The sequence below is a fragment of the Pseudophryne corroboree genome, chromosome 11 (genome assembly GCF_028390025.1).
Source record: "Pseudophryne corroboree isolate aPseCor3 chromosome 11, aPseCor3.hap2, whole genome shotgun sequence".
NCBI lineage: Eukaryota > Metazoa > Chordata > Amphibia > Anura > Myobatrachidae > Pseudophryne > Pseudophryne corroboree.
In genome coordinates this window covers 208,745,835-208,760,669 of record NC_086454.1, presented here as the reverse complement: position 1 = coordinate 208,760,669, position 14,835 = coordinate 208,745,835, and the positions used below count along the sequence as shown (strand labels likewise).

At 44.6% G+C, this 14,835-nt stretch overlaps 1 protein-coding gene across 1 annotated transcript in view; it reads right to left on the bottom strand.

Moving 5' to 3' along the window:
- The window catches only part of LOC134969339 (capping protein, Arp2/3 and myosin-I linker protein 3-like), a 1,162,896-nt gene extending 1,149,330 nt beyond the window's left edge, over positions 1-13,566 (bottom strand). The window contains exons 1-2 of the mRNA XM_063945252.1: positions 13,456-13,566; positions 10,858-10,952 (exon numbers count right to left, since the gene is read on the bottom strand). Coding sequence (XP_063801322.1) covers positions 10,858-10,952; positions 13,456-13,535 — 175 coding nt within the window. The 5' untranslated portion in view covers positions 13,536-13,566. The remainder of the gene's footprint in view (positions 1-10,857; positions 10,953-13,455) is intronic.
- Between the last annotated feature and the right edge of the window lie 1,269 nt (positions 13,567-14,835).

The window sequence follows — 14,835 nt, the reverse complement described above, 5'->3', positions numbered from 1 at the left end:
GGAGGAGAAGCGTAAACTTGCCAATATGCCATTTACCACACGGAGTGGCAAGGAACGGCTGAGGCCCTGGCCTATGTTCATGGCTAGTGGTTCAGCTTCACATGAGGATGGAAGCACTCAGCCTCTCGCTAGAAAACTGAAAAGACTCAAGCTGGCAAAAGCACCGCAAAGAACTGTGCGTTCTTTGAAATCCCAAATCCACAAGGAGAGTCCAATTGTGTCGTTTGCGATGCCTGACCTTCCCAACACTGGACGTGAAGAGCATGCGCCTTCCACTATTTGCATGCCCCCTGCAAGTGCTGGAAGGAGCACCCGCAGTCCAGTTCCTGATAGTCAGATTGAAGATGTCAGTGTTGAAGTACACCAGGATGAGGAGGATATGGGTGTTGCTGGCGCTGGGGAGGAAATTGACCAGAAGGATTCTGATGGTGAGGTGGTTTGTTTAAGTCAGGCACCCGGGGAGACACCTGTTGTCCGTGGGAGGAATATGGCCGTTGACATGCCAGGTGAAAATACCAAAAAAATCAGCTCTTCGGTGTGGAGGTATTTCACCAGAAATGCGGACAACAGGTGTCAAGCCGTGTGTTCCCTTTGTCAAGCTGTAATAAGTAGGGGTAAGGACGTTAACCACCTCGGAACATCCTCCCTTATACGTCACCTGCAGCGCATTCATAATAAGTCAGTGACAAGTTCAAAAACTTTGGGTGACAGCGGAAGCAGTCCACTGACCAGTAAATCCCTTCCTCTTGTAACCAAGCTCACGCAAACCACCCCACCAACTCCCTCAGTGTCAATTTCCTCCTTCCCCAGGAATGCCAATAGTCCTGCAGGCCATGTCACTGGCAAGTCTGACGAGTCCTCTCCTGCCTGGGATTCCTCCGATGCATCCTACTGCTGCTGGCGCTGCTGTTGTTGCCGCTGGGAGTCGATGGTCATCCCAGAGGGGAAGTCGTAAGCCCACTTGTACTACTTCCAGTAAGCAATTGACTGTTCAACAGTCCTTTGCGAGGAAGATGAAATATCACAGCAGTCATCCTACTGCAAAGCGGATAACTGAGTCCTTGACAACTATGTTGGTGTTAGACGTGCGTCCGGTATCCGCCGTTAGTTCACAGGGAACTAGACAATTTATTGAGGCAGTGTGCCCCCGTTACCAAATACCATCTAGGTTCCACTTCTCTAGGCAGGCGATACCGAGAATGTACACGGACGTCAGAAAAAGACTCACCAGTGTCCTAAAAAATGCAGTTGTACCCAATGTCCACTTAACCACGGACATGTGGACAAGTGGAGCAGGGCAGGGTCAGGACTATATGACTGTGACAGCCCACTGGGTAGATGTATGGACTCCCGCCGCAAGAACAGCAGCGGCGGCACCAGTAGCAGCATCTCGCAAACGCCAACTCTTTCCTAGGCAGGCTACGCTTTGTATCACCGCTTTCCAGAATACGCACACAGCTGAAAACCTCTTACGGCAACTGAGGAAGATCATCGCGGAATGGCTTACCCCAATTGGACTCTCCTGTGGATTTGTGGCATCGGACAACGCCAGCAATATTGTGTGTGCATTAAATATGGGCAAATTCCAGCACGTCCCATGTTTTGCACATACCTTGAATTTGGTGGTGCAGAATTTTTTAAAAAACGACAGGGGTGTGCAAGAGATGCTGTCGGTGGCCAGAAGAATTGCGGGACACTTTCGGCGTACAGGCACCACGTACAGAAGACTGGAGCACCACCAAAAACTACTGAACTTGCCCTGCCATCATCTGAAGCAAGAAGTGGTAACGAGGTGGAATTCAACCCTCTATATGCTTCAGAGGTTGGAGGAGCAGCAAAAGGCCATTCAAGCCTATACAATTGAGCACGATATAGGAGATGGAATGCACCTGTCTCAAGTGCAGTGGAGAATGATTTCAACGTTGTGCAAGGTTCTGATGCCCTTTGAACTTGCCACACGTGAAGTCAGTTCAGACACTGCCAGCCTGAGTCAGGTCATTCCCCTCATCAGGCTTTTGCAGAAGAAGCTGGAGGCATTGAAGAAGGAGCTAACACGGAGCGATTCCGCTAGGCATGTGGGACTTGTGGATGCAGCCCTTAATTCGCTTAACAAGGATTCACGGGTGGTCAATCTGTTGAAATCAGAGCACTACATTTTGGCCACCGTGCTCGATCCTAGATTTAAAGCCTACCTTGGATCTCTCTTTCCGGCAGACACAGGTCTGCTGGGGTTGAAAGACCTGCTGGTGACAAAATTGTCAAGTCAAGCGGAACGCGACCTGTCAACATCTCCTCCTTCACATTCTCCCGCAACTGGGGGTGCGAGGAAAAGGCTCAGAATTCCGAGCCCACCCGCTGGCGGTGATGCAGGGCAGTCTGGAGCGACTGCTGATGCTGACATCTGGTCCGGACTGAAGGACCTGACAACGATTACGGACATGTCGTCTACTGTCACTGCATATGATTCTCTCAACATTGATAGAATGGTGGAGGATTATATGAGTGACCGCATCCAAGTAGGCACGTCACACAGTCCGTACTTATACTGGCAGGAAAAAGAGGCAATTTGGAGGCCCTTGCACAAACTGGCTTTATTCTACCTAAGTTGCCCTCCCACAAGTGTGTACTCCGAAAGAGTGTTTAGTGCCGCCGCTCACCTTGTCAGCAATCGGCGTACGAGGTTACATCCAGAAAATGTGGAGAAGATGATGTTCATTAAAATGAATTATAATCAATTCCTCCGCGGAGACATTGACCAGCAGCAATTGCCTCCACAAAGTACACAGGGAGCTGAGATGGTGGATTCCAGTGGGGACGAATTGATAATCTGTGAGGAGGGGGATGTACACGGTGATATATCGGAGGGTGAAGATGAGGTGGACATCTTGCCTCTGTAGAGCCAGTTTGTGCAAGGAGAGATTAATTGCTTCTTTTTTGGGGGGGGTCCAAACCAACCCGTCATATCAGTCACAGTCGTGTGGCAGACCCTGTCACTGAAATGATGGGTTGGTTAAAGTGTGCATGTCCTGTTTTGTTTATACAACATAAGGGTGGGTGGGAGGGCCCAAGGATAATTCCATCTTGCACCTCTTTTTTCTTTTCTTTTTCTTTGCATCATGTGCTGATTGGGGAGGGTTTTTTGGAAGGGACATCCTGCGTGACACTGCAGTGCCACTCCTAGATGGGCCCGGTGTTTGTGTCGGCCACTAGGGTCGCTAATCTTACTCACACAGCTACCTCATTGCGCCTCTTTTTTTCTTTGCGTCATGTGCTGTTTGGGGAGGGTTTTTTGGAAGGGACATCCTGCGTGACACTGCAGTGCCACTCCTAGATGTGCCCGGTGTTTGTGTCGGCCACTAGGGTCGCTAATCTTACTCACACAGTCAGCTACCTCATTGCGCCTCTTTTTTTCTTTGCGTCATGTGCTGTTTGGGGAGGGTTTTTTGGAAGGGCCATCCTGCGTGACACTGCAGTGCCACTCCTAGATGGGCCCGGTGTTTGTGTCGGCCACTAGGGTCGCTAATCTTACTCACACAGCTACCTCATTGCGCCTCTTTTTTTCTTTGCGTCATGTGCTGTTTGGGGAGGGTTTTTTGGAAGGGACATCCTGCGTGACACTGCAGTGCCACTCCTAGATGGGCCCGGTGTTTGTGTCGGCCACTAGGGTCGCTTATCTTACTCACACAGCGACCTCGGTGCAAATTTTAGGACTAAAAATAATATTGTGAGGTGTGAGGTATTCAGAATAGACTGAAAATGAGTGTAAATTATGGTTTTTGAGGTTAATAATACTTTGGGATCAAAATGACCCCCAAATTCTATGATTTAAGCTGTTTTTTAGTGTTTTTGGAAAAAAACACCCGAATCCAAAACACACCCGAATCCGACAAAAATAATTCGGTGAGGTTTTGCCAAAACGCGTTCGAACCCAAAACACGGCCGCGGAACCGAACCCAAAACCAAAACACAAAACCCGAAAAATTTCAGGCGCTCATCTCTACTAAATATGTGAGCGCTTTGCCATTTAGCTCACATTTAAGTGGGGGGGGAAGGACCCTGCATGCTAGAGAAAGGAGTTGTAGTCTTGCGATTTTTCACGTGGTGTCATGGGTAAAGGAACTAGATTGTGTTTTCATTTAAAAAAGCAAGTAAAAACAGCCTTAGAAAGAAAACACTGAGCTGAAAAAAATTCTTAAACACGCAGTCAAACAGAAAAAGTGCAAAGAACATATATTAGGTAATTGTAATCTTTGTGAGGAGGTCATTCTAGGGAGAACCCAATGCGTTTCATCCATTAGGACTTATATGGAACGCATGACGTCACTTCCGGTATAAACATCTGGAGGTGTATAGGACATCTATAAATCTAAAATTGTCAATACACAGGAGGGACGTATTAGCTGGTGGGCGCAGGGTATGAATTTGTAAGTACTGTATACATTCTTAGTGGTCCCCCCCATAGCTGGACCTTGGTGGAATGCAATGCTCCATTTCTGAGGACTGGTTGGTTGAATGCATGCATCCATTGCCGCCCCCGGAGGAACGCATCTCACAACTTCCAGGATACGGTGGAATCCATGCCTCCTCTGTTATTGAGACCATTCTTCTAAATTAAGTGGACACAAAAAGATCCAATGGATCCTAATGTATTCCCCAAACACCCCTCCTGGCCCACTACTTCATCATTAGAAACAGTTTCCCAGAATTCCTGCTGCTTCTTTTACCAGGATCACACAGGTGACTGTATTCATGCCTGCTGCTCAGCTTTGCACACAGAATACCTGGCCTGGATCTGACATCCTGCATTTACATTTCTGTGCTAACCCTCACACATTCCTTCCCCCTTAGCTTCAACCACCCTGGTGAAGCTAAGAATTCTCCAGGTAAGCTCTCTGCCTTGCCTACTGTACCTCTATTTGTGCTATCCATCCAGGAACACACCCCTATACAATCTTCCAGAGTTCCCCTTTTTCCTCTTCCCCTAGCTTACCCACAGGGTTGTTTGAAGTAATGGAACACATACATTTTCTGGAAAGGGCATCTGCATTGAGGCGCTGTTTCCATGGATGATGCTGCTCCTCAAATTTGAATGACTGTCAAGCCAAGAACCAATGGGTCAAACAAGCATTTACCTCTTTGTTCACGTGTATCCACTGTAAGGGTGTATGGTCTGTGATCAACTTAAAGTCTCGTCCCAAGAAATAATATTTTAAGGATTCTACTGCCCACTTAATCGTCAAGCACCCTTGTTCTACAGTTGACTACTGGCTTTCTCTGGGCAGCAATTTCTTGCTAAGGTAGAGGATGGGTTTCTCCTCCCCATCTACCTCCTGGGAAAGGACTGCCCCTAATCACATTCCTGAGATATCAGTTTGTAACACAAATTGCTTCCTAAAATCTGAACATGTAAGACAGGCTCTGAGCACAATGCTTGCCTCAAATGTTGCCAAGCAGTCTCTACCAATTCAGACCACACTATTTTATCTGGAGTCTGATTTTTTAGGCATTCAGTTAGTGGCACCACCCTAGTGGCAAAGTCACGTAGAAATCTGCCATAGTATCCTACCAGACCAAGAAATGTTGTGAGTTGTGACCTGCATTTTGGTTTAAGCGAATTGAAGACTGCTCCCATCTTATTGGGGTGTGGTTTAAAAAAATGTCTTTCATTTTGGGTGGACTGACATAGTAACATCGTAACATAGTTGATGAGGTTGAAAAGAGGCAAAATGCCCATCGGGTTCATCCTGTATTCTGTATTAACCTGTGCACATTATAATGCACCAGTTGAAGTAATGGTTTCGTACCAATTGACAACTACATTTTGTACCACTCACAGATACTTAATGTCAGTATATTAAATGCTGTAGCCTTGGATACTTTTTTCAGCTAGAAAGCTGTTCAATCTGTTTTTAAATGCACTTACAGAGTCCGCCATTATTACCTTCTCCGGCAGGGAGTTCCAAATCCTTATTGACCTTACGGTGAAAATCCCATTCCTACATTATGTACGGAATGTTCCTCCTCTAGCCCTCAGTGAGTGTCCAGTCCACATGTCCTATACAGAGTTCTATTAATAAACAAATCCCCTGCAAATCCTTGTAATGACCCTATGCATATTTGAAGATATTAATAATACAGTATCTCCTCTTAGACGCCTCTTTTCTAGTGTATACATATTTAACCTAGTGAGCCTTTCCTCATACTCCAATGTCTCTAACCTTTTAATTAGTTTAGTAGCTCACCTTAGAACTCTTTCGAGTTCCCTGATATCTCTTTTATAATATGGTGCCCAGAATTGAACACAATATTCCAGGTGCGGACGTACCAATGATTTGTACAGTGGCAGGATTACATCCTTGTCCCTTGTCTCGGGTGGTCTTCTGTATGCCGGCGGTCGGGCTCCCGGCGCTCAGTATACCGGCGCCGGGAGCCCGACAGCCGGCATACCGACACTTATTTTCTCTCGTGAGGGAGAATAAAATAGTGTGGCGTGCGTAGCACGCCACCGTGCCCGTAGCGTGGCGAGCACAGCGAGCCCGCAAGGGGCTCATTTGCGCTCGCCACACTGTCGGTAAGCCGGCGGTCGGGCTCCCAGCGCCGGTATGCTGGTCGCCGGGAGCCTGACCGTAGTGAAGCCCTTGTCTCAACACCCTGTTTTATGCAAGCAATGACTCGCTGCATTTTGACATTGTGTATTGTTATTATCTATGAGCACCCTCAAATCTTTTTCCACTACTGTTACCCCTATATTTTCCCCATTAAGTGAATAAGATGCAAGTTTGTTTTTAATCCCAAAATGCATAACTTTGCATTTTTGTATATTGAACCTCATTCCCCACAGTAGTTCCCAGGATGATGTTTAGATCCCTTTTTAAATAATGGCACTACCTCAGCTATACTCCAATCCCTCGGTACCATACCCGATTTAATTGAACTAGAGAAAATCAAGTATAAGGGTCTTGCAAGCTGTGCCCTAAGCTCCATAATAACCCTCAGGTGAAAACCATCTGATCCTGGTGATTTATTAATATTAATATTTATGTTGCTTAGTCTCTCCAGACTTAAACAAGCATCTAGCCAAGAATCATTACCATCACTGTCGTTATGCACTACTAGCACCATCTGATCCTCTCTGGTGAATACTGATGAAAAAAAGCTGTTCAGTATATCCGCTTTAAGTTTGTCATTGTTTATCAAGGCTCCCAGTTCATCTTTTAATGGTCCTACATTCTCCTTTTTTAACCTTTTACTGTTTATGTATTTATAAAACTTCTTGTGATTGGATTTACTCTCTATAGCGATTTGCTTTTCATTTACAATTTTAGCTGCTCTTATTACTTTTTTTAATCTTTTATTGCATTCCTTGTAATACTGGAATGGCTCCTCCCCTCCATTAGATTTAAATGCATGCTTCTTTTTAGAAATTGCTTCTTTGACCTCCTTATTAAGCCACATTGGTTTGAGTTTAGTACTCCTCCGTTTACTGCCCATGGGTATGAATTTGTGAATATTGCTATCCAGCAACCATTTTAAAGCATCCCACATTTCCGATGTCTCCTTACCATGAAACAAAACTTCCAATCAATGTAATTTAGTGTCTGTCTCAGCATATTGAAGTTAGCTTTACTAAAGTTTAATGTTTTGGTTGATCCCTTATACTGTAGCTATGTTTCTTGAAACTGATGTTGAATGTGATCATATAGTGATCACTGTTTCCCAAGGTCTCCCCAACTGTAATGTTTGATATAATGTCCACCTTATTGGTAATAACTAGGTCCAGAATAATAATATTACCTCTGGTTGGGTCTTCGACTAATTGAGACAAGTATTGATCCTTTGATGTGTTTAGGAACCTGCTGCTCCTAGCATTTACACATGAATCGTTACTCCAATTTTTATCAGGATAGTTAAAATACCCTAACACTAAGATGTCCCCCATTCCCGCAACTTTTTCAATTTGCCATAAGAGTTGTTCCTCCTCATGTATGCTAATATCCAGTTGCTTGTAGCACGTGCCAATGACTAGTTTCTTTGCTTCAGTGCCCCCACTAGGGATCTCAACCCATAGCGATTCCACATTATCTCCAGTCCCTTGTAAATAACATCTATTAAGCTTGGTTTTAGAGATGGTTTTACATAGAGATATACCCCTCCTCCCCTTATGGTAGCTCTATCCCTCCTGAAAAGTAAAGTAAATATCCCTCCAAATTTGCCACCAAGTCGTGAGAGTCATCCCACCATGTTTCCGTAATACCTATAATATCATACTGATTTTTTTGATACGAGCCATTCCAATTCCCCCATTTTACCAGATAGGCCTCTTGCATTCGCAAGCATACATTTTAGCTTAATATTTCCTTTGCTCATTTGTTTTAATGGTAACTTACCATTATTTACAAATGCCTTTCTAGAATACAGTCCTTCTTACTACTATCCCTATTTGACCTATTAGGTCTTTCTAAACCCCCCCCCCCCCCCGCCCCCATGTAGGTATTTTCCCTTATGCTATGGACATCATTTTCAATATCCCTTACTGTTGAACCATTATCGTCATAAGTTAATAATTTGGGAATACTATGGGCATTACCTATGTCAGTAATTCCTGTGTCAATGCCCCTTCAAATACCCTTGCTGGCTGAACTTTCCCTCCCCCCTTCACCACCCCCATTTTGTTCACTACCCACATTCTTACTGTACTCACTGTTTGACCCGTAACTTCTAGCTAAACCCTCCCCAAAGGCTCCTAGTTTAAAAGCTCCTCCAACCTTCTTACCATCCTGCCCTCCTCAATCAGGTGCAATCCATTGCGACAAAAAAGATGGCGCCTGACTGAGAAGTCCACACGGTGTTCCAAGAACACAAACCCCTCCTTCCTACACCAGTCTATAAACCACATATTTACCTCCCTAATCTCCCTTCGTCTCCCTGGACTAGCATGTGGCACAGTTAATATTTTGAAGAATATTACCCTATAGTCTTTTTTAAGGACATCCCTCCTAACACTAACTTTGTCGTTGGTGCCAACATGAACAGAACACCCCTTTCATGGACGGAGCAACTGCAGTCCCTAGATGTATACTGGGATGACACAGCACAAAGTATTCATTTAAATCAAAATATATATATTATTTTTTTATATCACACACTGCATTTTTAGTGTCGCACAAATGAGTCAAATATATGTATTATTATTTTTTATATCACACACACTGGCGGTTACAGTGTCGCACAAATGAGTCAGAAATATATATTAGTACACAGTGTGGTTTAGCTTCACCAACAGCATTGCACAATACGTGTATGAGTAGGAAATAATATACTGCGGTCTGACCGGCAGCGTCAGGGAGATAAGCATTTGGAGAAATGGAGGATGTTGCCTTACCACCCAAAATGGAATCAGACAGTCAATCTCTGAGAGTTTGATGCTGATCTAATTGTCATCGCAGAACCCATTTACACATGCGCAGTATGAGTCTAGCACATGGGCAAAGTACAGATAATCAATACTTTGCTGCGTGCAACGCTAGTCCAACCACATCTGAATTATCCCCAATATGTCTAGTGGAAATCATACTTATGGTTTATCAAGGATATAAACTAGAGGGTAGCCTGGTAGCATGGTCATTCAAGTGCAGGAGTAGTCGCTGATGCACTTCAGCAAGCTCTGCTGAATTGCCTTGATGAAGTATGCCACAAAAAATATATACCGTATATACTCGAGTATAAGCCGACTTTTTCAGCACAGTTTTCTATGCTGAAAAAGCCCCCCTCGGCTTATACTCGAGTCAACGGCTGCAGCAGACGCCGTGGGCTGTGTGGGCGTCCGCTGCAGCCGGCTCCAGGGACAGACACTAGAGGTCATTATTGACCTCTAGTGTCTGTGCGGCGTTGCTATGGGAGAGACGTCATGACGTCTCTCCCATAGAGATGATCGGGTGCCGGGAAGCGGGCGCCGGCGCGGGCGGCCAGACGGAGCGGCGACCAGATGGAGCGGCGGCCAGACGGAGCGGGGATCCAGATGGAGCGGCGGCCAGACGGAGCGGGGATCCAGATGGAGCGGCGGCCAGACGGAGCGGATGAACAGATGGAGCGGCGGCCAGACGGAGCGGAGCAGCGCAGCAGCAGAAGAAGCGGTCGGGAAGCAGGAGCGGGGCAGTGGTAAGTATTGTTTTAGTGTGTGTTTATGTTTGTAAGCTGCAAAGGGGGCACAGTAACAGGGGGCAAACAAAGGGGGCACAACAACTACTGGGGGCAAAGAAAGGGGGCACAACAACTACTGGGGGCAAAGAAAGGGGGCACCACAACTACTGGGGCAAAGAAAGAGGGGTCATAACTACTGTGGGCAATGAAAGAGGGGGGCACAAATACTGGGGGCAAAGAAGGGGCATAACTACTGGGGGCAAAGCAACGGGGGCATGTTTTTATCTGTCACTGGGGGTATATGTGGCACTGGGGGCACAACCCTAGAAACAAACATTACCCCCTGGCAACAAGCATAACACCTACCGCATAAAATCCCTGGCAACGAGCATGACACCCTGAGCATGAAAACCCCTGGCACCGTGCATTTCCCACCCTAGGCTTATACTAGAGTCAGTAATTTTTCCCAGTTTTTTGTGGTAAAATTAGGTGCCTCGGCTTATATTCGGGTCGACTTATACTCGAGTATATACGGTATATTTGCTCCCCATGCATTGCAACATGGTTTGTCCAGGTGAAAAGTAACTTGCTGTTTCTTGCTTTAACCCCAAGTCAGAAGCATGCTCAATGTGTTCTCATACAGCAATTAGCCTAGAATATTATTATAGGACCACACTTTGTTACAAAATTTAGAATTAGATAAAAATGTACATTTACCACATGGTCCTCGGTTAGGTTGTGTAAAATCATCTAGAAAGTCCGCTATCTTTGCGAATTTCATATGAATGTCTGAATTTATTCTTAGCAGCTTTCTGTAAATAGAAATCTACAATCAATAACAATTTATGCACATACATTACACAAGCAGTTATGTGGTTGGATTCATTATTATTCTACACAGCTCAAACAAAACTCACATCTGTTCTTTTTGTGTACTCTAAACCACCCTCTGACCCGAACATTGCTAGGTGACTGGATCATATAGCCCAATAAGCACTTTTTATCCTTGCTACTGTATCTGGCTGGACTAAAATGTAATAGATGGCTACTTTGTGTCATGTATTAAAATCCTATTTCCTTTTAATACTATAACATTTTGAGACATGCCCCACATCTGTCAGTTAATATTCAGTTTTATAACTGTTTTGTTCCAAATTATAAATAACAACAGAATATGCTGGTGCTATATATATATAAATATTAAGAAATAAAGGTTCACACCTAAACTTTCCCTTTTACTGTCAGCTATTCCACAGTGTCTTTTTTCTTATACTGTAGTTCCTAATCGTGGGAACTAGTGTTTTTATTTGATGGTAACTGACAGTACACAGTACCACCACCTATTTGTGGTACGATTTTCAATTTTTATACCAACTATAGTTCCAGGAAGAAATCAGTGAAATCATTTCAGAAATAAATAAAATAAGTACCTCCACACTTACCCAGAGTGTGAAAGCTACTTTCATTGTTGTGTCCAATTGCAACTTTCGGGGCTGACTCTGCGTTTAACAGCGTCAGTGTGTGCATCTTTTGCTGGTATTGTTACTGTGACCAGGTGCGTCAGAACATTTTTAGGTTGGGCATGGGGAGGGGGCAAAATAAACAGTCATCTCATTTCGGTGCCCCTGAATCGTTAAATGTCGCCCTCTCAGGTTTTATGAAAAAGTTAGAATTACATGAAACACATTGAAAAAAGCCAGCTACAGCTACACATGAAATACCCTGAAAATACCAGATCCACACTAATGCGTAAATTTACTGAAGGTTCTAAAAATGAAAAGTGGTGATGTTGCCCACAGCAACCAATCAGATTCTGTCTTTCATTTTCTAGGATGCAGTAGAGAAATGATACACAGAATCACTTTTCATTTTTAGAACCTTTAGTAAATTTACCCCTAAGGGTCTGATTCCTATTTGTACACAAGTCTACGCAGCTTAGATTTTTCAGGCAACAGACTTGTTAACTATCGTAACTGAAGCAGACACACAAAAAAGAAAGAGAGATGCCCATCTCAAGGTCCTCAGTAACTGCGTACACTTATGCAGCATCAACGCAATAAAGAAGAACATCAACTCTACATACATGATCACAGCTGAAGGAAGATACATGTCCCGAAAATGGCCATAACATGCCTACGCTATTGCTGTCACTCCCAGTCACCTCCCCCAAATGGTCCTCTCCTGTCAATCATTAAATTCTTATCGCGAGTGGCATCGCAAAGGTACATTGGTGTGTGTACCTTGTGATAGTGGTGAATGCATGGACTACCGATAATCACACAGTTGCATGAACAGTTTTGCTTCCTCCTTTAATTAGAGGGCACAATGTCTGATTGTTTGGTTATACCCACGGCCAGTGAAATGTGCACAATATAACTGTATGGTTTATTGCACACTACGAACCTGATTCTGGATCAGATGCAAGTGCAAAACTGGACACATCTCACAATATTCAGCAGACTGTGCAATAGAGTCAGCATAGTTATGCACTGATGGAGTGATACCTACATTGGCAGTAAATCAGTAAATCTTGCTAAATCCTGCTGCAGCCAATGAGAGCACCTGTGTTGCAGGAAAACCAGATCTCTGGGTTTGTGGTGCCTGCCTTGTGAGGAGTCCTCAAGAAGTCCTAGGAGTGGAGTCCCCAGGGAGGAGGAGGTGGTACCATGTGGAGGAGGAGGCCAGGAGTCCCGCAGATGGAGACAGTACAATGAGGGGAGAAGGAGGAGCCTGGCAACACAGCACCATGTGGGCGGGATGTAATAATAGACATCGCCGCCCAACGCCAATATGCTAATTGCATATGTACTTACATATGCAATTAGCATTGCGGAGGACAGCTCTTCCGATAAGAGCTGTCCTCCGTGATATCCAGCGGCTGCCTGACTTCCGGGTTTCAGCCCCGGGAGTCAGTTTGCGCAAAGTGACAGGCGCGGGGCATGTTGGGAGGGATCCGATCGGATCCTTCACTCAGTGCTGCAGAGAGAAGCCCATAATCTTCTATGGGGTATCGCCCGCAAAAGCTGGTAAACCCCTTTGCAGCGCTGACCCGGTGGCCGGGGCCTAGTACATTCCGAAAATGTGGTCAACTGGAGTTTACCGCATTTTATGTTTAGTTCATCCCACCCTGTAAGAGGTGAAAAGGTAAAGCCTGCTGCCGGTGAATAAAGGATTTCCAAGATGATGGATTTGCAATCATTGGACACAATCTTTGCAAATGAAGAATCATGACAATAACTTCTTGAAGTATGGGCCACACGATGCAGATAACTTGAAATATGATTTGCCGCTTATAGCTATTGTCAAGGTACTTACCCAGGAGATGTATCTGGAAAAACTTTTTTAATTGATGAAGTGACATGAATAATGACTTGTTCAAGGTCTTCTGAAGACATAAATTGAAATGGATAAAGACAAGAGTCTGTATCAAATACCACCTGTAAAAAGTAAAAATATTGTTTACTGTGGTAAAGGTCTCATCGCTGACTTGTATTATACCCAATACACATCACAATCATTAACTAACTTGTAAAGTTCTTTTTTAACTTCTGACCTGGACTTCATGACCTCAATGCTGTGAGGTAGTAATGCTAATGACTACACCATCTGTGCTGCCCCAATGATATGACACAATTTCAGGAAATTAATAAAGAAAAACCATTGAATATAAATAAAACATACAGAAAGGATAGGTACTGTATAAAGGACAAATCTGTTCCGCTCTGCTGTGTTGGGATCCAGCAAGTCGTTGCTACCAATGAGCGATGAACAACACCCAGGTACTCTTGAGTTGTAAGCACCACTCTCACAACACCTTCACCACTCTAAGATACCACAATAAACCATCACTCTAACTTAAGATTTAATATCTGCTCTATTACTGCTAATTCCAGAAAATGTCTCCTCTAACTCATTCTACCACTTGAAAAAGGTAGCTGTCCTTTAAAGAAGATTAAGTTAGCTGCAATGTTGATCACTGTAATGCAGAGATTTTCAACTTTTTACAACTCGCGGCACACTGAACAAGATTTAAATATTGCCAAGGCACATTCAAATATAATGGTGATGCATGGTGCAGTTGCATGTCCTAGGATGTCATGTTGCAGCTTCTCCATAGGTAACACTCGATCCACATCTGAGAAAGCCAGAAGAGCCCAACACTGCCTGGGCCCAAAATTAGAACTGGCTCCGCAGCCACTAAACCCACCAGCATTGATTGTTCCAGTGCCTCAGTAGCGGCAAAACACTGACGGGCCTGGCTCTGCTTCTATGGCGGCACACCTGGAGACTGCTCAGGGCACACTAGTGTGCCACGGCACAGTGATTGAAAAACACTGCTGTAATGAGTATAGAATTTGTCTTTACAGTTTGAAATTGTATTAGTAATTGGATTTTTGCACCAAATTGAGAACATTAAATGCTACATACTTTTTTATTACATTTTGCTACTTTTTCCTCAACTTTGCTACTTTTTCCTTCATTATGCTACCTTTTCCTCAATTCTGCATCTTATGCTGGCCATCATCCAGGGTTGTAACTACCTATGGGCCACCGGTGCGCAGCACACAGCGCAAATGCACTGCGAGAGCAGCCACTGCCATCTGTCTTTGCCGACACTCACTGAAATTGATGTTTCCAGCGGTGCTCCCGGCTTCAGTAAGTTGTCCGCAAGGCAGCATCAGGTGGCCTGGAATA